Source organism: Nymphalis io, chromosome 16, assembly GCF_905147045.1.
Source record: "Nymphalis io chromosome 16, ilAglIoxx1.1, whole genome shotgun sequence".
Lineage (NCBI taxonomy): Eukaryota > Metazoa > Arthropoda > Insecta > Lepidoptera > Nymphalidae > Nymphalis > Nymphalis io.
In genome coordinates, this window is record NC_065903.1 from 6,145,277 (window position 1) to 6,168,540 (window position 23,264).

The following is a 23,264-nucleotide window of genomic DNA, read 5'->3' on the forward strand; positions in this document are numbered from 1 at the left end:
AAATAAAGCCTATATGCCTATATAGATATTATACCGGGGTTTTCGGCAATTTCCTTCGCGTCGGTGATGACGGCGATTTGTCCGTTTCTGGTTCTGCAACCAATCGAATTTAGAATTTTAGAAATATGGTTTGTAAATAATTTTATATAGTAATTATTTATTAAATATAGTCTAGATATTGTACCCGAAACTTATTTGACGTAATGCCTGTAAACATCAAAAGAAACATGTTTTTTTACGTTTACGTCCAATAATAAATAATAATTATAAATTAGGAACAATAATTAAATATTTCTTATTTATATTTTTTTCCTAAGTGGGTATTAATTCCAATAAAATATAAAATATTTTGTTATTTAGTTAATGCAGTTACGAGAAGTGGTTGTACTGTACCATATAGAGCATGATGATGGTGCGAGGTGAGAGATGGCGGAGCGGGCGGCTCATCGAGTTGCGGAGCAGGCTCCACTAACAGCTCCACGCTGTCGCCGCTGCGCTCTAGCACCGCACATACTTCCTCGAAACTACGCTCCGTTAACGGAACTCCACCCCATTCCAATACCTACCCCGTAGGAACGAATTATGCAAATTTTCTACTGAAGCTTATAATTAACATATAATTAACAATTGAATCAACAAATCAAATTCAAACAAGAAAGGATTCAAAGATGTGATAGAGAACATAAAGTACATTTATAACTTCGATTATAATACGAAGTGTGTTAATATTTTGTGTAATTTGCCTTATCGCCCTGTTGTAGTCCTGCGGCATCGGCTGGGCCACCAGGCACGGTCCACACAATAACTGCTTCTCGTCGTCCACTTGCGTCAGGTTTCCCTCCTACAACTCGCATGCCAAAGCCCCGCGCTGTACGTACAAATACACAAGTAGCGAAACCACCTGGTACCACGTGGTGCATATATATTTTTAATTCAATTATCGTTACAACTTACATCGATGTCCTTTGTCGTTTGGGTCTCGTCGCAATGAGACTCGTCTCGGCGATCGGTCGTCAACGTCATGTATAACGATTTTAATAGCCTCTGCATCGACAGACATTTGGCGTGCAGCTGCTGCAGCTGCAGCAGCTGCTGCTGCTATATTTGCAGCGCTAGTGGCCTCTGACGCATCAGAACCACGAGAAGTTAAAGCTGCCATAGCACTTAGCGCACCGGTTCTCTGTTGCAATGCGGCAATGTCCGGACTGCAAATAATTGACCCGATGTAATTTACTGTTCAGATAAAATAATTACAAATAGGAGAATGTAATGTTGTTATAATTATTAGAACAGAAGGATGATTACGATATTAATTTTTAATTCGATTGCTTATGTTTGTAATCTGTAAAATTAAGCACGTCTTCGCTAATGCCGCAGTTACGATATTTCTATTTAAACTATTTTGTGATATGCACAAGAAAAGCACATCATGAAACGTACCTTAATCCGATTTTATTACCTGCTTGAACAATATTAAAAAAAAAATGTATATGAAATAATTTACGTACAGTTGACTGCCTCGTCGTCTAATTGGTCGGTCTTCGTCAACGCTTAAACCGCTGATTTGTGGTGTAGAGTCAGCTGTATCTATATCAGCACGATAAGAACTTCGCCGTGATCCTGCACCAGCTACCACATCAACTGCCGATGCCCTGGTAGCATATTTTTTTATTTTAAATTTTTGACAACTTTTTTTTGTGTAATTATTACGAAAACCACCCACAGTATAAAGGTCGGCATAATTTAATAGCCTTAATTTTTTTTTTAATTCTTATTGTGTTACAAAATATATAAGAACCATACCTTGTTGTATATTTCTATTTCTCTTGTATTTATATATAGAGTTATGATATCTAATAATAAAAGCTTATTTTATTTTATAAGCTTTTTCGTAATAAGACCATATTTTGTTAACTACATATTTGGCGAAAAGTCATTTGGTTTTTGCATGAGCGTGTAAGTTCATACAATTTTTGTTCTTTGCTAGCAAAAAACTGATTGAACGGTCGAATTTGATAAATTCACGAGTTCTTTCTTATACGTCGGTTTGCATCAATTAATGATGATTGCCAACAAAAAACCAAGAAGTGTAAAGAATCAATCGACCTTCTTCACCTAGACAATCGACTAATCGACCTATTTCAAATACCTCCTAGACATGGGGGGTGGTGCGACAAGCGCGGATGCAGGAGAGTTCTTGTCTTCGTCAACAGACCGTTGACGTGGTGTTGGCGCTCGCACAGAGCGTCGCCGCGCAGGAGTAGCAGTGCTCGGTCGCCGGGATTCCACATTCGGCGTCGCGCTGCCGCCGCCCTTTAACTGCCGCAATGGCAGCGTGGTTATAAAATCGTAGGTGTACTGACTTGTTATTATTAAATTAAAGATAGTTTTAAAATCGATGGTAATTTGGAAATTATTGTATAAGTTATTTATTTTACATATATTTATGAACATCGATGGTGTAGGTGACAGCTTTCTTTTTTTTATAGAATAGGAAAGCGGACGAGCATATGGACCACCTGATGGTAAGTCCAGTAACGCCCTTAGATATTGGTATTGTAAGAAATGTCACCAACCTTGGGAACTAAGATTTTATGTCCCTTGTGCCTCTAATTACACTGGCTCACTCACCCTTCAAAGCGGAACACAACAATATCAAGTACTGCTGTTTTGCGGTAGAATATCTGATGAGTGGGTGGTACCTACCCAGACGAGCTTGCACAAAGCTCTACCACTATATATGGCGAGAACAAACAAACATTACCTTTTCTAGTTCCTTTAATGATGCAGGAGACACATCTGAATGTCGGCGCAATTCGGGCGAGCGAGGGGGCGCAAGACCGCTGCTTGATCCGCCGCTGCCGAGTCTTGCTTCAGAATGACGTCGCTGCAAAGCTTCGAGTACGGGAACATCGAGAAGCGAATCTGTGCTATCTTGAGCCGCTGGTGGTAATCTTGGGCCAGCCTTGCGACGGCAAACTGAACACCGCCACGAACTCTGTCCATGTTATCAGAATTATGATATTTTAAAAATTTAAGCTAATTTCGAAATTTAGTAGTATTGGAAGATTTTTAGTGTATTTATTATTACCGCCTCATCATCACTGGCTGGTTTTGAATATGACGAACAGTCTTCGCACACTCGATGCTGACAGCCATTGCATATATGAAATACTTCGCCTGGTTTTAACGCTTTGAGGCAGACGCGGCAAGCACCTGCACGTGATGGTGCTTTACCTGCCTCACTAAAAAATATAAAAATCGAATTGTAAGGAAACGTTTTTAGGAAACATAAGCATTATCTATGATTTTGTGTTTTATCTGTGTTGTATTGTAAACAAAGACACAAAGTAAAAAAGTATGATACGGAAATACCGTTCAGTCTTGGTCGGTTGTGTAACGGCAGGTGTTTGCTGGACGGGTGGCGGTGCGGGCGCAGGCTCCGGTGCGCTTTCCGTCACTACCGTCCGCGGTCCGAGCTTTGTTACTATGAAATAAGCTATAAGTTATTAAATAAGTTATTTTTGTTAATGTTCCAATCAAGTATTATTAATATATGTATAAACAAATAGCTGTTACATGTATAATATAGATTTGGCTGTTTATTACCTGAAGGTATATATTTAAACGATTCACGGAATTATATTTAATATGATTTTATTAATAAAAATATTATATTTTATAAAAATAAAGTCGTAAAAGTTATTTAACCTTAATTGTGATTGTCACCACACAAATTTAGAACCTAAGATTAGTTGCTGTTACCTATTAATTAGGTATGGAAGTATCTTCACTTTTTACATAGTCCATTATTTTACTATAATATTGTATAGATCTGACGGCATTGGTTACCTAAGCGTTCGAATTGTAGTCGCTTAGACGTAATTTGCTAGTACGTCATGATGTAAACGACTAATTATTACGAGTATAAATATATCATATAGTGTTTATCCATTTCGATACCATAAATTAGTTACTGATATCTCGTATCTTTCTATTAGTCCTGTAATTTTTTTACCAGTGTACAAATTGCACCTATAAAATTTTATTGAATTTAGTAGTATACAAAATATATACAAAAGAGAATATTTTATTTCTCTTTTTTTTTGTTGCAATGTGTGTGCGATTCGTGAAATGTACTAAGGTCGCGTCGCTTCACTATAAATATGGAGATATACTTATATATTTTACTCTAGTATCTTCTTCTATTCTTTTATCAAACATATTTTATTAACTCAATTTTATAATATCCTAGCTGTTTGCAGGAATTGCATACTTTGTTCATAAACAAAGTATGCAACTCTTGCAAAGGGCTATTTTAAAACGAATCTTCATGACTTTAAAAAATGTGAGAGGAGAGTTAACTTAAATAGTAGTTGTTCTGGTACTCATTTTTATAAAACTTTTATGTATAAAAAATTCTGATACAGATTTTCACTGATATTTTGTATATTAGTTGATATAAAAAAAGTATCACTATATATTTAAAAATATAAAGGTTAATGATAAATTATGTTTTTTATTTTTTTTAAAAGGCTATTAATCAAATAAATTTAAATTTCGAAAGCCCAAACTTTTTTTTTATAAAATAAATAACTTATTTGGTCATTGTAATAGGCCACCGAATGCTGCATTAATTACTGTATCTAATATAAATATATAATAGGATCGTATCAATAATAAAAAAAACAATAGTATTAAGAAGTTATTTTTGTAATAACAATAATTGGGTTAAAAAAATACATAGATACACATTCCCAATCATCAAATACTGTATAATCAAAGCCCTCGCTTAAAATGAAGGATGAAAGAAAGAAAGAATTTAAAAATCTTAGCTTGTTTCAAAAGGTCCTTTGAACGATCTCCACTTGGTGGATATAATTTAGAAAATTATTCTTGAAAGTTACAAAAAACATATTTATCTATGAAGCTCTGAGGATGTATAAATTGAAGGCAAATAAACTAGTAGAGAAGATTATAAATTAAATGGAAATTAAATGAAATACTTAAGTAATTTTTAAAGTCGCATACATACATTTTTAACTGATCTCATATATAAGTACTAAAATTTTTCCTCTTCTTATATACCTAATTTAACGATTAAAGAATTATTTTATCTCCTCCCGAGGTTGGCAGTTCTAGATCATTAGGAATTACCTAAATTCAAACAAAAACCTCAGGCAGGAGTAGTTATTGTAGGCTGAGAAGATAATACTAAGACGCATTACTCGGCCCGGCGGGAATGAGGTCGGAATATTGATTTTCTTCTGAGCAGCGGCTAAGAATGCTCTTGGGCATACTAAAAGTAGATTTGGATGGATATTTATTAGTTCTAGTTGAATCGTTTTGTTCTCTAAAGTTATTACGTTTGTACGTAAAGGTGGCGTTTTTTGCTTTAAAACTAAAAATAATTTGTCTTAGATTAGCTTAATTTGCCAATAAAAATTATATTAATGGCACAATACTGCTATCTCATTTTAAAACGGTGTCTATTGACAGTGTGAGTAAAATGTATTAAAAAAATACAAAAATAGAGAAAGTCAGGATAATAAAAATAACAACATTATATTGTTTAAAAAGAACCGTCGGGCTTATTTCCATTTATTTGGCGTCTGCTTTCCTAATTGTATGTGCCCTATGTTTACTGGCTAGCCTTTAGGGTGCCGATGTCGAAGTCGAAGAGTTTTGGAACTCCCCAGATCGCATTGAAAATAAAATTATTGCATTTATCTGTTGAGAAAATATTAAAAGCAACCTGGACTATGTAAGTTTGCAGTTTTTATACTTTTTTTATTAGGAAAGCACGTAAAACTGCTGGCTCTGAACTATCTTTGGTCGTGTCGAATTGCCGGCCGATCGGATTATGAGACTGCGGGAATACATAGTGTGCCTGTGTTTGCACACACGCTTGTGTATTATAGTATCCTGATCACTTGACTAGTCTGAAGATTGGCCGCCGCGACAGGAATCGGCCTAGAGGACATCATTGCTACAGAGTTCATTATCTGTTCTGGGCCGTCAATAGGTCAATTTTATCTATAAGCATGTGTTTTCTTACGACAGGTATGGTATCCTAATTAGAGTAATCCACCACGACATCTTGTTTTCCAAATTCCAAATGCCAAGCTTTTAAACTGAATTATGCTTTGGATAGTGAACGTCCCACCCACTCATGTTGAAGGATATGCTTTCAGAGCGCGGCATGTGTCAAACTGACATTATGTTCGAGCGGCGTGACGCACTTCAATTAGTCACTTAGCAGCTATCGAATGTGTTAGGTAAATATAATTGCAAAATATTAATAACGCTCATTCTGTCTTATAACATTTGTAAAAATAGGGCAATTACTAGAAATATTAACAAAATGTCGTATCAATAATTACAGCATCTTTTCTTTTTTTTTAAATGCGGGATTATTGAACGCTCCGATGCTCTTAACACCTCAGGATGTTAATTGAGTGAACCGAAATTTTATCGATACGTTTATTATCATCCCTAATATGTATTACTTAGTTATTTTCTGTAGGTTTTATTGTCATACAAATCTTGGTTTTCATCAATTTATTAACATAATATTATATAAAATTTATTTAATGCTAATACAATATGGTTCATTTAGTCATTATTAAATCTGTGCGTTGAATAACTATTTGCAGGAGATTTTCCTTCCCATTTTACGTTTCTATTGTATTAGAGAATTTATTTCTGTTGCTACTTTTTTCAGTGTGTGTCTAAAGTTACTTAATGTGAGTCGATTTTAGATTTTTTTTGTAATATTTTGCCAGGCTGGAAAAAGCGGCTATACCTGGACGTTAACTAATACGCAATGATGGCATGTCTCTCATACATCTATGGTCCAGCAGAGTCGATTCAGGCATTGGCTATTGGTTATATTGACTTCGATTGATCTATCATTATCCATTGTGTTAAATATCAAATAAACGTCAAAAAGGGCGTTTTTCAGTTAATAATTTTTAAAGACTGAATAGTCTAATAAAGTAAAATACAAATTGCCTAAGTTTAAATAAAATTAGGCTAGGCACGTTTACTAGTAGTTAAACAAATTGAGGCTAAAGGTCACAAGCAACCGGATTCCTTCAGTAGAACAGAACTAAATACTCGTACCATTTAGAAAGCGTTACAACAATAATTAACTATATGACTTTATTTCATTTACTATTTTATTTTAATTCATAAACAACAAAAATGAGTTGACAGATTTTCTAACCTGATCTCTCATTTCTCGCGCCTTTTTATATACTCGTATATCATTTTATTACAGCAATTGTAATTATTTCTGCTGTCGAATTTTATTACTGTGCGGTTAATTTTATGACCATTATATATCCGTAATAGGAATGGGATATAGGAATGAGGCATTTATGGAATTTATAACTTTTATAACTTTATCGAATAAGATTACAAGAAAAATATTGCAAATTAAAAATAAAATAAATATCGTATCATCGTCATTACCATATATAAATCAATGAAACAGGAAGAATTTTATATATACGGGATTAAAATTGTTTTCTCTCAATACATACATATACTCGTGAATAATCAAATAATCAAAATTTCACTGCAACGATAACAGTACTTTAATAATTTAATCAATATTTAGGAATACTTTTCTATAAATCAAATATTTTATTGAACTAAGACATACGTACATTCATCATTTAATAAATCAGTTCATATATCCAGAACAAGCTCGTGGCACCTACTTAAAAACTTATTTATTATTATAAAGATTGTGTCACTTGGAAACATTTTTTTTATCACGCGTGTTAGCGTGTTCTTTTATTTTAATTTAGTTTTATTTTATGAAATATTTTGATCATATACTTTAAAATAATGCGTCTAAACTACTTTTTATTTTGTATGATTAAATAAACTCTTTAAAAAAAAGTGTTATAAAATTCAAGTAAAATAAGTTCAAATAGAACAAATGAATACGCTAAAAAATAAGTACATAAAAGGCCGAAAAATGTCATATAAGAGACACCGGATTTATTTATTTTTATTTTAAAGGCAGGCGAACCAGAAAATGGGATGCCAGCTAATTACAGCAGCCATACGCGAGAAATAAGTAATTGGTCATCACCACCCATAAACATTGGCGATAAAAGAATACTCTGGCTGGTGGAAGAATATTTTATACAAATATGAACTTTGTAAAAGCTCAACCAAGAAGATTCTATCAATCCTACTAGATTTTTTTTTATTTAGTTAATAATAAATAATATGCATAAATATTTTAGTTTTGTACAACGCTCGTTAGTCGAGGTGGATGTTAGCTACCACTGTTGTTCGAACCGGGACACTCGGCATACGTTGGAAGCGTGATGTCAGACAAGCCCTATCCCTGCGAGCAATCGTGTCGGCGATGGTCCGCAGGGGATTGGCGTAGAGGACCGTAGCTTCCTTCTGTGAGACCGTCATGGTCCAGAAGGAGACTGGGGAGCGGGAACGGGAAAAGGCCAGAAATAATGCTCGGCGGAGACGACGTCGTCTTAGCCCTCTCACAGCCCCAACGCCCGGGGCTTAAAAGATATGGCTGTTGCCGTGGATGTGTGAGGTGAAGGCCTCACGAGTCCTATTTCAGATGCCCTATTTGAAGAGAACGGCAGCCGAGATAGCCTCGCGCTGCCGTACGTACTAGCGAGGAGTCTGGGGGGCGAGATTTATGAACACAAGAGGAGTACAGCACGTGAGGGGCTACGTATGCGTTACATCAACACGATACCACAGCCACTCCGATCCGTGCCGAGGACGGCCATCGCAGTTGTTTTGGTGGGTAAGAATCTCACATAATCCGGTTCTCCCCAAGGGAGCCGGGTACCTTTCTATAGGTTTCCACTCCGTGAAAAAAAGGTAGATGCTAGCTCTCCTACTATAAGCTCAGGATAATATTTCAACTACGTTTAAATTACTAACTAACAAACTTGGCTGCTATTAACACTACTAGATAACTTGAAAACTGACTCTACATCATAGCTCCGACATTTATAAATTGTAATTAATCCAATGTATGTTATCTACGGCGGTTATACCTTTGGTTATTAAAATAAAATATTACTTTATAATTATTTTATTGATATACCTTTTGAAAATTAGATAATTCTTTAAAGAAAAAACGAAATGTATTATATGTTTTATGAAAATATGTTTTAATTTTACATACCACAGTCTACAGGTCAACTAATAGAGCAAATAAAAATATTAGTATTTGTATATAGCATACCTTTGTCTTGTGCTGTTAGGAGTGAAGACGATAACGTCTGTCGCAGTTTGCCGAAAGTACCGGGTGACTCTATTTGACCCGGAACTGTCGTATCTTCTGTTGCCACCATCTGAAAAATAAAATATATTATAACATACAAAGATAATTTAAAATGTTTAATATATCAATACTTTCAGTAAATGAGCAATAATTAATTCAACTCGATAAACTGATAAATGTGACAATTATGGCAATTCCATTAAAAATCAAATTAGAAAAGGCAATAATAATAAAGAACACGCTAAAAACTCATGTCAGGACTAGTGACGATGTATAGCGATAAAACTCCTCATACAAAAATAACGAGCCAGTAATAGTGTCGTAAATTTCATGGAGAGCAACAGATGGAGAACGGAATACATGAAGCGAGGGGAAATCAATATTGTCGTCTCCGAATTCTGTCGTGAGTTTTATTGGTTTTCTCTGAAAAGTAACTCATCTTTCTCTAATTCTGTTTCAGTTTAACAGTAAGAACAATTTCTAACAAAACCCAAATTATATAAAACACTAAATAGGTATTTTAACATTATATAGATATTAATTGTAAACAAGATAATTTAATGTAGCAATTGAAACGATGCTTATTTTAAATACTTATAAGTTATAAAATCTAAATATTTGCCTTATTTATCTTTAGACTAGTTCACATGTTAAAAAACGTGATTGCTCATTGAATCGTATCGACAATTAAAAAAATGTGCGAAAATTTCAAACCAGCACATAAACATAATCAGTAGCAATCGATTAAAATGTACTCAATTTCGATACAGAAACGCAATAAGGCTTCCTGCCTTAGTTAAGCGGCAGGTCATTTAGAAACTTTAAACTTCATTATTATTAGGTCCTTACATATGAAATTAGCGTTTTGTCGTACTGACCACTTTGGTTGGTTAAGAATTCTAAATTCATATTTATAAATTCATTTAGCTGGTTCATTTGAGTTTTGAAAACAGTCATTCATTTGTTTTATGGAAGCAGATCCATCACAAAGCACTTCAGAGATAGCTGCAGGCTTCGGGGTAAGTGATAAGACTGTATTAATCCACTTGAAGCAAATAGGGAAAGTAAAAAAACCTGAACGATGGGTACCTCATGAATTGAGTGAATCGAGCTTGCAAACACTCGTCGACTGCTGTGTTACTTTGCTCAACCGACACAATAATGATGGGATTTTAAATCGAATCATTATTTGTGATGAAAAGTGGATACTGTATGATAATCGGAAGCGCTCTCCGCAATGGCTGAACCCTGGAGACTAAACGAAAATTGACTCAAAAAAGTTACTTGTGAGTGTTTGGTTGACTAGCGCCGATGTCGTTCACTACAGCTTTCTAAAATCTGGCCAAACGTATACGGCCGATATCTTTTGTCAGCAACTGCAAACCATGAAGGAAGAACTAGCTGCTAAACAACTGAGAAGATTGGTCAATCGCTCTAGGCTACTGCTGCTTCACGACAACGCAAGACCACACACTGCACAACAAACAACCACTAAGTTAGATGAGCTACAATTGGAATGTCTGCGACATCCACCGTACTCCCTGGACCTTGCTCCAACAGATTACCACTTTTTCCGGAATTTGGACAACTTCTTACAAGGAAAAAAATTCAACTACGATGCGGCAGTCCAAACCACCTTCAAAGAGTTTATTGATTCTCGCTCCTATGGTTTTTTTAGTAAAGGGATCAATGAGATGGCAAAATTGCATGATAACAACGGTGCATACTTTGAATAATTAAATATATTTTACGAAAATAAAATTGACTTTATATTCCTCCCGTACAAAACGCCAATTTCATATGTGAGGACCTAATATTTGATATTTGAATTAATACATTGAGGTACTTTTAGTTTTATTATGTTTACATTAAGCGATGGTTAAATTTCAGAATTTCATATTTTTTCAGTTTTATGAAATGAAACACCGATGGACGGAACAATAAATAAGCTCGTATAAAGCTTCAGAGCGGACGTTGTAAAGCTGGCACGTGGCGAGAGAGGCAAAGGAAGGAAGGCTTTAACATTGAGGCAATCGTAACAGTACGGAAAACGGGAGGGGGTCCGACTAACTTAAAAATTTCGTTCGATACCTTTTACAACGTCAGAGGCGAGACTCATTTGATAGCGGCATAAAACAAGCGCCCAGGTCACATTTCGTGGAAGTTTTAATTGGAGCTGTAAGTGGTTTGAAATAATGGAGCGTATCGATCCATATGATGAAAAGGTGATGTGTTTTGAGTAATAGCATAAGCGTTGTTGATATATAGACAAAATATTGGATCAGTTGTATGCCAAATGCCGCCGGCTCCTTTGGAGAGTATGTGTGGGATAGCTAGGACGCGACTGACCTCGGAAGCTCTCTATTCTGTTATTATTGAATTTTGCGAGTAAAGCAGCCACGTCCGTGTCTCGGGCGCTTTGCCTGAGGTTAAATTGATAACGAAGTTTACAGTTGCAATTATGTTACCGTTCCCTGATGCAAAAGATCTTTGCAAACTTGTTAAAAATAGTTCTATAGAAGTTGTCTTCATAGAAGAGAACAATCATGAACTTTATTAAAATATTTATGCTATGTACTAGATGCTTAAACTGGTAAATATTTTGATTTTAAAACTTTACTGTAACATAATAAATTATCAAACATTTAGTCAATATGAATACAAAGCGCAGAAATATCAGAAAACATTAAAAGTGCTTATTACTCAACATTTACACTTGAAGCTGTTTCAAAATTTGTTTGTCATTGAAATTGTTAGTTTTTGTTGCTTTAATATCTTAGTTGCGTATTCTTATGGAATTCTAACACTCCATAGCAACGGATTAATGTTTACATAACAAGGATTACACGAGGTACTGACCCAGCGGATGCTAGAATCTACACGAGGCGCCGATTCGGTGATTCCACAATCATGTTAAAATTCATCGTGAGACTAAACTTCCATCCGCGCAAGCCAGTTAGAGTTACTATCAGTTTACACTTTGAACCTAGTTCCAGGTTAGTTAGCATATAAGTTATGAGGTATGGCAGCGTTATTAGATGAATTAAGTTATGTGATTTTTAAAATAAATGACGTTATAATTTTTTGCTTCACTTTAAATATTTTTTTCAATATTACTTTATAACTTATATCTATCAAAATTAGAATTCATCAATTCTCTTTATTCAATTGAAAATAAATGTTTTGATATATATGATGTCTGATAAAGTGATCAGTAAAGTAATTACAGGTACATGGCCTCTAAAAAAACGCAAAGGTTTGAAATTATATAAGTAAATCCATATTCAGATAAGGGCAAAAAAAACTCATTCTTAATCATAACCATACGTATCACATACTTCAGCTAAAGGTTAGAATTATTTTTTTACATTTTTTTAAATATGTTTAATGATATTTAATGATATTGAGGAAAAGGTTTGGAGCTTATTCCACCACGCTGCGGTAATGCGGGTTGGTGGAATACACATGTGGTAGAATTTCATTGAAATTAGAGACATGCAGGTTTTTTCACGATGTTTTTCTTCACCGTCAAGTACGAGATAAACTATAAATACAAATTAAGCACATGAAAATTCAGTGGTGTTACCCCGGGTTTGAACCCACGATCATCGGTTAAGATTCAGACGTTCTAACTATTGGGCCATCAGCTGTATATACTATACTATCCCCTCAAAAAAAAAGGTGCGGAGGCCTTAGCCCAGCAGTGGGACATTCACAGGCTGTTACTGTTTAATGATATGATAACTAAATCGTATTGTTAAAAACGAAGTTGGCATTATCTTTACATTAAAAAAAAAATAAAAATAAAAATAATAAAGAAATATTATTTAACTAAACAAAAGAGAACGGACTAAAAAGTATAGTGAAATTAAGAATAAAAACGCTTCGTATCACATTTTTTTAAATAACAGATACAAACACTGCATATATACAAAATATATAAAAAACGAAACCCATATTGATTTTTATTGATATCAGAGATAAATATAATAATTGCCTAAATAATATGTTAGAAATGGAGGTGATTTTGTATCATACAATTTACATTTATTTCGTGTATTAGCATATATCAGATTTTTGAGATAAAGTAGGTCACGAACAATCGGTGATCATGACCCGCGGTGCGAAGGGTGAGGAAAGGGCCGTGGGACAAGGTGAGGGCACGGCTGTCCCTGGATGACCCACTTGTTGCCCTAAACCTTCTATTTACATTACAACTCTTAATTATTTTCGAAACAAAGATTCTGCTTGTTAAGTAATGTAACTATGCAAGTTTACAATTTGTAGCCATGTTATAGCGATCAATAAATTGACGCACACACCCTACAGCAAGTTTTAAGCTTACAATCGACTAAATAGATTTATTTGTTAACTAAAAAATACTTGTTGTGTCATTTGTATATAAAACTTACCCGGTGTTTAACTCGCACTGTTGAGCTCAAATAAATGTAATAAATATTCTACAACTACGTGAAGACCTAATGGGCAACATTTGGGTATTATGGATGATGCGATTTATAATCAAAAGCTCATTAAGTATACTCAAGAATAATTGCCTTGTTTCGGTTATTTAAGTTCGAATCTGTTTTTGTAGGTTGTGTTGTAGACGACATCAACCAGGTCCAAAAAAGAAAAATTATTACACAGTGGCATACATTTGTGTTTTGCAATATATACTACGAATACTATATAGTCGAATAAAAAAAACTTTATTCTATTTGTTTTATTCTTTTTATATAGAAACATCTTTTAGGTTACTTATGATTTAAGTACCACCCGCTGTACTAAGACATTCTTCAATTTGGGAAAATATTTACAAAAACACAATATGCAACTGGTTGGAGCGATTATGTTTTTATTTATTATAACAATTCTATACCCATATCAATTTAAATCATTTCAACGTACATGACACGTAAAGTGGCTAACTACGCTATGAGTTCAAATGCCTTTTGTTCGATAGAAGTGGACGAAAGACAACAAAAGAATGTAATTACACGTCACTGACACACACGTCACTGCTCATTTTTATTTCTTTTACATTATTTCAATATATAGTGTATGAAAGGTAGAAGTTGTTTTTAAGTACTATATAAATAGCATTCTCACAGCATATATTTTATGCCACAACAGTCGATATAAGTAGAAGAAAGGGGAAAAGTCGATCAGTTTTGCTCTTTACCCAGTGGCAAATAGTTTGTAAGTATTCTATTGTTATGGAGAAATCATTTGATAATATTTTTTAAGAGATCATTACATTTTGATTTTTAAGTTACCCAGTCGACAAAGGAGATTCGAGATCTGTATGTACAATGTTGAGACAATCATTTAATACTATTTATCATTTTATTAAAAATATTTGTTTTCCAATAATGTAAAAAAACCATCACCATCAGATGACAAGATAGGATAATCCTATGTTATGTTATATGTTTTTTGTAATAATAAATTGACTTAATAATGTAGTTATTTAATTTAAATTTTAAAACAACTCTGGTTTAAGTTTTAAGCTAAGATTTTACTTATATTATATTATTATTATTCTACTTATTACTTTTTTGTTTGTTTGTGCAATTTCTAAAACTCTGTAAATTAAAGGAACAAAAAAAATTGACAACAACCGGAAACTTATCGCACAAACTTTGTAAGGATTCTCTGTAAAATATCGCAATTTATATAAATCTTTACATAATGCTTGAATAAAGTTGGATTTTATGCACTTCGTTCAGCAGAAAAAACGTTGCGGTCGCAAGCTTACAAACAAAGAGCGCAAAACGGAGGAAAACTAATTGTAGTGATTTACTGTTTCGCGTAGCGTTTCATCTTGCGAAGTTACCCTTCCGAAATCACATTAAGGCAGTTCGAGCGGTTGGTCGCAACTACAGACGGATAAATCTAAATCTGAAGCGGACCGCATTTCCCCTCAAATCCACTTTAATCCTCTTTTCACGCCCTTATCCTCCATTGACAACTATAATAAGATTCAATTTGTCTTCAGACAGACCAAAAAAATATTTTGTAGTGTATGTTTATTTTTATTTTATTAATTAGCAAACCAACGTTATATATTAAGAAAAACATTTTGTTATTATTTTATAAATTTTTGGCTTCACTTTAAATTGCAGAATTTGAATTTGCTTACATAATTTACACTTTATAAGTAATTATTTTTGGTGTAAAATTTTATTATAAAGTTTTATATAATAAATAAACGAACTTAAGTTATTTATAAGTAATCTTTCGAAAAGTCGTCTATAGTACCTTTTACCTTACCTATTTTTATCAATATAAAAAAATCTATCTTTTGGAATTAAGGGTTTTTTTCAAGCATTATAAATAAAGTTCACCTAATTAATAATAAAGTGTGTATAAGTATTAAGTTGTAAGTATATATTTGAGTAGTTATGGAGTCCTTTGTACCTACGTAGGTATTATACGTATATATAAAATGTTCATATTTTGATATTTTTTATTTAAGCTACATGAATGTAACAACGTAACATTAAAATGATTACTATTGTAAAATGAATATTTCATTTTTGTTAAAAATAGCAACGTTTCATGGAAATTGTCCCCATTTGTACACAAACATCGTTTTCAGAATAACCGTAACAATCAGATTTCCAGGAATATATTACTACCAAATTACCATGCAATTTTAGTCACCAATACTAAAAAGTTACTTTACACAAATGTCGGGTTAAATGTAGATAATAGAGGAATCAAAATCGTTGTGCAAGCAGAATTGGTAGTTTCAATGATAAATCTTATAGTTTAAACTGAACTGAAAGAATCAATAAGTGCTTAAGACTGAATCGGAACACTATGAGCCATTCGAACCAATGTTAAGAGTAAGCTGTGAGCTATTTAATAAAAAAAGGTTAATGTACATATTATGATTTCGGTCACGAGCAAAATTTTGATATGATTTGCCCATGTTACACTAAACGGAACTTTAAGGATAGCGTCTGCTACGAGGGCAGCGCTGTTTTGTCTATTGAGGTGTTTTGAATGTTTAAAAACTTCTTCCAAAAACAAATATTATTATCAATATTATCAACAAGGATGCCTCCAGGTGGATTTCTACATTAAGTTTTTTATTGAATTATACAACAACGTCTATGAATTGTATACATGTCGGACCTGCATTGATTAATTAAATAATACGTGAAAGCAAACAAAAAAAAATTAGCTGCTACCCCTGCACTTCAATTGGCAGAACTTCGAAATTTGCTAAGGGCCTATATACATCATGGCCTGATGACTGTATCTTGGACTGTTTGACGTCCATGCTTTTATATTATAAAAGCAAATTAAATACTTTTACGCATCAAGAAAACAAAATAAAAGCATTCGTTAATATCGATCGTTTTAATAAACAATTCAACTAGAAACAACAAATGACTTCAGTCTACGTATTTACAACTACTTTTCATAGTAATGTACAGTTTTATTTAGTGTTACAGCAAATGATTAAGTGTCCCTGATTTTATTTAAAAGTTTGAATGCAAAAAGGCAGTGACATTGTACTTTCTCTAAAGCAAATAGATTTTTATTGAATCGATGTAAACTATAATCCCTATCAATATGAAGCATGTTCCCCATTTGATACAAATCATGTTTCGAAATGCTTTCCGATTTATTTACGTGAACACTGAAGGAAATAAGCACTTTGCTCAAATAAGTACTATATATTTTCTATATTGTATTAGGTTCGCAGATTGGCATTAAAAGGTATATTAACTATGGGTGGGTTCTACCCAGATTGGCTTGCACACAGGTCTATCACTAAGTATATTTGTCTATAAATGCAAATGTATAATAGGATATTCGACCATCTTGCTAGATTGGAAAATAAAGCATAGTAAGCTATACTTATGAATTAATAATAATAATAATAATATCCTGGGACATTTTTCACACACGGCCATCTGATCCCAAATTAAGCTTGGACAAAGCTTGTGCTATGGAAACCAGACAACTGATATACTACATATACTACTTTTTTTTGTAAATACATACTTATATAGATAATTACACCCAGACTCAGGACAAACATACATGTTCATGCACACAAATGTCTGTCCTGGGTGGGAATCGAACCCACAACCTTCGGCGTAAAAGGCGAGTGTTCTACCAACCACGCCAACCAGCTCGTCAAAATATGAATTAAATGAATTAAAAATATATTTTATGTTATATAAATTCATTAGAATCCGTCTAGTTATACGAACGTGACTTAACGACAAACTACAAACACACGGACTTCCCACGTTTATATTATTAACATAAATATTACTGAGAGACATTCTCGCAAGTTAAAGTGACTGTCACATTATAATTGTACAAAAAAAAACTAACTAGTAATTATAATATAGAATTACCTCTTCTTAACTAATTTAATTTAATATTTCTTCCTTCGAACGAGGCACCATGCGGGCCGGCAAGGCGGGGGCGGTCAGTGCAGCACATTCTTCCTGACTTTACTGGCCGTCGTTGCGTTTGGACTCTACTACGACTTACCATCAGGTGAAGTCTACAGGTGACATTTGCCTTCCCGGCAATTAAAAAAAAGATATTGTTCAGGCAATTGTTCTCTCAAAATAAAATAGATCGTTTAAGTGAAACGATTTGATTCATTAACATGCATTTTATGTATTCTCCTTACATGTACGATATAACACAATATTTTTTATGGCCTAATTGATAGCAATATGCCTTTTTTTTCTCGCTGGAAAACACATTTATATGTTTCCCCCACATGAGGTGGGGGGGATATGTGGGACTCGCCGGCGCTAAAGGCGCCGGAATACCCACTAAAAACCAGCGGTACCCACTCCGTCTTGTCGGGGGAAGTCACGGGATCGATATGCCCTAGAAAAAATAAAAAATCACAAATACGTTACAATTTTACTGCATGGATTGATAAATGACAACTGTGGGTAAACTTCAATAAAATATTAACGAGTAATTCCTAAACATACGCTATAATTATTACTCATTATAATACAATATAATGATACATAATTATAGACGTAAATTATTATATTCATATAATTATGATTTATCACTGATCAATATATAAAAGCACTAATTATAGTGCAATACCGTCTTTTATGATTAACTGATTTTAGCACCAGCTTTTGTTTATGAAAGGAGAAAAAAATGATCACTAGCTTATTCCTGCTTTAATTTTGTCACATCATTTTTATGTTGAAAACCTCAAATCTATTTAAATTTGTTTTATAAATCGAAAGATAAGAAGTTACAAATAAATATAATTTATTTCGAAAAAAGTTTAATTATTTAATAATAAAAATAAAATATCAATGTTACGTAAGCAGTCCACCCACGCGTGATCAGCTTCAGCTCCGCCCCCACATATCACGCTACCATTAAAATTGTGAGTAGACTGATGTTTCGCTCCGCCTCATGTTCACATAATTGAAACACCAAATTAATTGATGTTATTATTATATATATGTATGTATAATTTAAGTAAGTTACGTAAGTCTGAAAACAATATTCAAAGCAGGGATTTTATTACTTGATTTTAATACCTTTCGAATAATTTTAGTATAAAACACATTGGCACGACAATTTGGGCATTTGTATTCCTAAATGTAAAACATAACAAAAGTACTAATATAGTACTTAAAGTGCAAAACTATACCGAAAATGTAACAGCTTAGAACTGAATTAAAAGGAATAAGAAAGCACATTACAATATTCCATAAAAGTCCTTATTGACAGGCACGTTCGAGTTATAAAGTAAAAATATTTATAGTGGGGCTGAGCAGAAAGTATATCCGCTGAGCCTCTCATCTATGTGGCTACGGGGCCGAACGTATAATTTGATCGCATTCGGAGCACATACTATACATTGATCGAGATCTTAATCCGATGTTCGATGGAAAACATAAAACCTTATATCCCTCTTAAATTGGAATTAGATGCCGATATAATTAGTTTAATAATATTGAGTTTTATAATAACTATCGGTATTAATATAATAATAGGTATGTATTTGAATATACATAAATATAAAATATTTATTTCGTCAAAAAGATTCCCCAAGCTACCATCCGTGAATTATTGTTCAACGGTTTATTGTCCTTTGTTAACATCAGTTTGTCGTCTTGCAAATAATAAATAAATTCGTTTTTATTTAAATTATTCTTTGTTTAAGGCAGACTATTAAATATCAATAAATCCACCGTTAGCGACTTTTTTCTTTTGTCATTTTTCTTTTTCTAATACTTTTTTGTCTAAAACAAATTGTCACATCTAGCCACTAGACCAACGAGGCAGTCAATTTTGAAATAAACACTGCAATCAACAATATGAAATCGTGTTAGTTGTCTGACATATATTTCACCATATTTGTACAAACAATATAATACATATTATAATATACTGCTGACGATACACTTTATTGGTGGTAGAGCTTTGTGCAAGCACTTCTGGGTAGGTACCACCCACAAATCAGATATTCTACCGCAAAACAGCAGTACTTGGTATTGTTGTGTTCCGTTTTAAAGGGTGAATGAGCCAGTGAAATTACAGACACAAGGGACATAACATTTTAGTTCCCAAGGTTGGTGGCACATTGGTGATGTAAGCGATGGTTAACATTTCTTACAATGCCAATGTCTATGGGCGTTGGTGACCACTTACCATCAGGTGCCATGTTACCATATGCTCGTCCGCCTTCCTATTCTATATAAAAAAAAACTATATTACATTCCGCAGCAGCATTTTAATACACCGTTCACTTTCGAAATGAAACATTCACGAAGATGTTTGTTTTATATATATTCCTATATTGAAAAAAACTCACTAGAATGAAATTCTATTACTTTATTTAAAAAAAAAGGAATAGTTTTTTTCATTGATGGAATCATCTTGGTATTACTATTGAGACTATTGAGATTTTAATGTGAAAGTATACATACACAAATATGGTGTGTATTTTTTTAAATATGATCTATCACATTATTATCTATTACGCAAACTTAAAAAATATTCATCAATTGTGAATTATTAAAATCGTAAAAAAGAATCTATTATTTTGAATATCTTTTATATTTATGACAACATAAAAGAATTTGATTTGGATGGATTGGTGGTGCTATTCAGGGTCATGTTTTATCCCAAAAGTTTTATCACGAAGATTAAATCAAGAAAAAGTTTCTTACGTGGTTTGGCCATGGTGGCCATCCTCAATGGAGATCAACTGGAAAAAGGCATTATACTGCGCAAGTATGTGCGTAAACACAGGAACAACCTTACACGTCTGGACTGAGATCAGACGCTTACCTGCTTTCTTTAGAACTCTCAACTGCTAAGTAATTCTTAACAGAAATAATAACGGCCGTATGGGTCGGGTAATGGGTTGAATTCAGATTTGAACCTATAGTCTCGGGATCTGTACCCTTATGAGCTAGCCGCTAGACTAAAGAGGGGGTGTAGTATCAGGTATACTGGTGGTAGGGCTTTGTGCAAGCCCGTCTGGGTAGGTACCACCCACTCATCAGATGTTCTACCGCAAAACAGCAATACTTGATATTGTTGTGTTCCGGTTTGAAGGGTGAGTGAGCCAGTGTAATTACAGGCACAAGGGACATAAAATCTTAGTTCCCAAGGTTGGTGGCGCATTGGCTATAAGCGATGGTTGACATTTCTTACAATGCCAATGTCTAAGGGTGTTTGGTGACCACTTACCATCAGGTGGCCCACATGCTCGTCCACCTTCCTATTCTATTAAAAAAAAAAAAGGTTTCCTAGAGTCCTTTCGGTACGTTATTGTATTAATATTTTTTCTGTGACACTACAAATACTTGGAATATAAATTCTATATATACTTCTGTTAACCCGAAACGTACATACTTTAACTAAAATGTTGCTTATATTGTAAATAGTCAACATTACCAAATAAACTAAATTCAGCCGCTAAAAAGAGTCTAGTTCCGAAATATTGACATTGTTTACATAAAAGAAAAAAACAGAGAATGGTTTAACATAGACAAGCTGTATATTTCTGTTTCCACAACTCCACCCAACCATTATTCCGATCAAGATAATCTTTATTGTCCTGAGGAATATAAAATTTAAATCTCAATTGTTATGATATGATAGAATTGATTTCACTGAAATATACCGAAAACTTAAATGGAGTCAACCGTTTATTCTTTTGAAATTTAAATTCATCACAATTATAAACGTAGGACAAAATTCTTATTAAAATATCAAGGCTTACTACGTGTTACTTATTACTTAGCTATTGTGAATTTGTTATTATAATTAGTATTACTTATTTGATATCCTTTCTGAGCACGGAAGCATACACAGTTCCATCTTTCAATCATAGGCTGTTGCAGAGAAATGTTGACAAAAAAGCCTGTAACTTTTAATTGGCCCGACCTTGAACTTGAACCCAGGACCTCGGCATATGCGGCCTTATATCTTGCCACTTGATTAACAAGGCAGTCTTATATTATACATATATAGCATGCAATACATGCATGTATACATATATAACAATAAATTTAATTCACCAATTGTTAAATATTGGTACAATTGTTAATATCAAAATGTTAAAGTTTTTTATTTATTTAAACAAATATCATTTGATGATGTGTTATCTGTGCGTTTCTATTAGTTGGAATAATTTTATTAGTTATATATACCTGTAGGTATGTTTTTCTATTCCAGTTATTTAATAAGCATCTAAATTATATATAGAAATATGAAATGGAAGAAAATGGGAGTAATATTTATCTTTTCGTTCTCATAGGCTTTGGACAAAAACCCATTTTTTGAATGTCACTCGTGAACATTTCCATTTATAGGATATGTAATTTGTTATACCATGTAATCATATAAGATATAACTTCACTGAGCCGTAGCAATTTCATTAAAATTTATTTGGTTTTAACTTTGTTTTGTTTGGTTTGGTTTTAATCAAATAGTTTTTTAAAACATTTCATTTACAGACTCAGTTTATTAAGATCGTTTTCGAATTTTAGCTTAGTTCAATAACGTAATTTAATTATTCACGCAATTAAAAGTTACTGAAAATGAAAGTAATTTTGAAGTGTTCGTGTTTTCAAAATAAATATTTACTATGTGATCGGTTTTTAGGGTCAAACTGGGTGTGTAAAACACATCGAGGCGAGAGGAAATATTTATTTTATACAATGAATATTAAAGCCAACTGCCCAAGATCGGGGTGGTTGGCGTTCTATGGGAGAGGCTTTCGTCCAGCAGTGGATGGCAAAAGGCTGAAAAAAAAAAGCAGTCTTTCACATTTGTTGATATTGTATTATATATATATAGTTAAAGTTTATATGGAGACGGAGTACAGAAGGCTAAAATGTTTTTAAAATATGTTTGTAGCATACATTATAATAAATAAAATAAAACATTGATAGTTTAAGTTCATACTGCCAACCTCGGCTGCTGTCAACAGTAGCACACATGTTAACAATAACAACAAAAATTTCGTCCAAGTGATCCTCATTAATCATATATTTTGTATTATTTATTTATTTAAATGTTTGCACAGAAAAAAATATAAAGTCATATAAGTCATACCATGTAGTAGATAACCACTTAATTGTTGTCGAATTTTGTAACTCACATAAAAATGAAATGTAAGCTATTGGAATTGCAAACAATATATCATATTTCTATGACGTCAACGCTTCATTTTATTAGCAATTAATTACGGTCAAATTTTGACCAAGGGCGACCACTAGTTTTAAAAAATCTCTTAACATCATTACTTCCTAATATAAAGAGCTTTTTATTATAATGAAATCATATTTAAATTTGTATATATTTCAGTCAGCCATCATTTAGCTTGTCCTTATCCCATTTAGTTGGAGTCTGCACAGTGTTTCAGATGTAGGGGAAGGAATTGGCCGACATTTACAGTCAGCCTCTACCATAAGGGCTGTTGCAACCCTTATATGTC

At 33.3% G+C, this 23,264-nt stretch overlaps 1 protein-coding gene across 1 annotated transcript in view; it reads right to left on the reverse strand.

Annotated features, from left to right (window-relative positions):
• LOC126774600 (regulating synaptic membrane exocytosis protein 1) overlaps positions 1-23,264 on the reverse strand; it is a 50,627-nt gene that overhangs the window by 8,082 nt on the left and 19,281 nt on the right. The window contains exons 3-12 of the mRNA XM_050496174.1: positions 9,248-9,356; positions 3,376-3,487; positions 3,092-3,245; positions 2,765-2,998; positions 2,150-2,319; positions 1,509-1,652; positions 955-1,205; positions 744-868; positions 394-562; positions 35-93 (exon numbers count right to left, since the gene is read on the reverse strand). Of these exons, the coding sequence (XP_050352131.1) occupies positions 35-93; positions 394-562; positions 744-868; positions 955-1,205; positions 1,509-1,652; positions 2,150-2,319; positions 2,765-2,998; positions 3,092-3,245; positions 3,376-3,487; positions 9,248-9,356 (1,527 nt within the window). The remainder of the gene's footprint in view (positions 1-34; positions 94-393; positions 563-743; positions 869-954; positions 1,206-1,508; positions 1,653-2,149; positions 2,320-2,764; positions 2,999-3,091; positions 3,246-3,375; positions 3,488-9,247; positions 9,357-23,264) is intronic.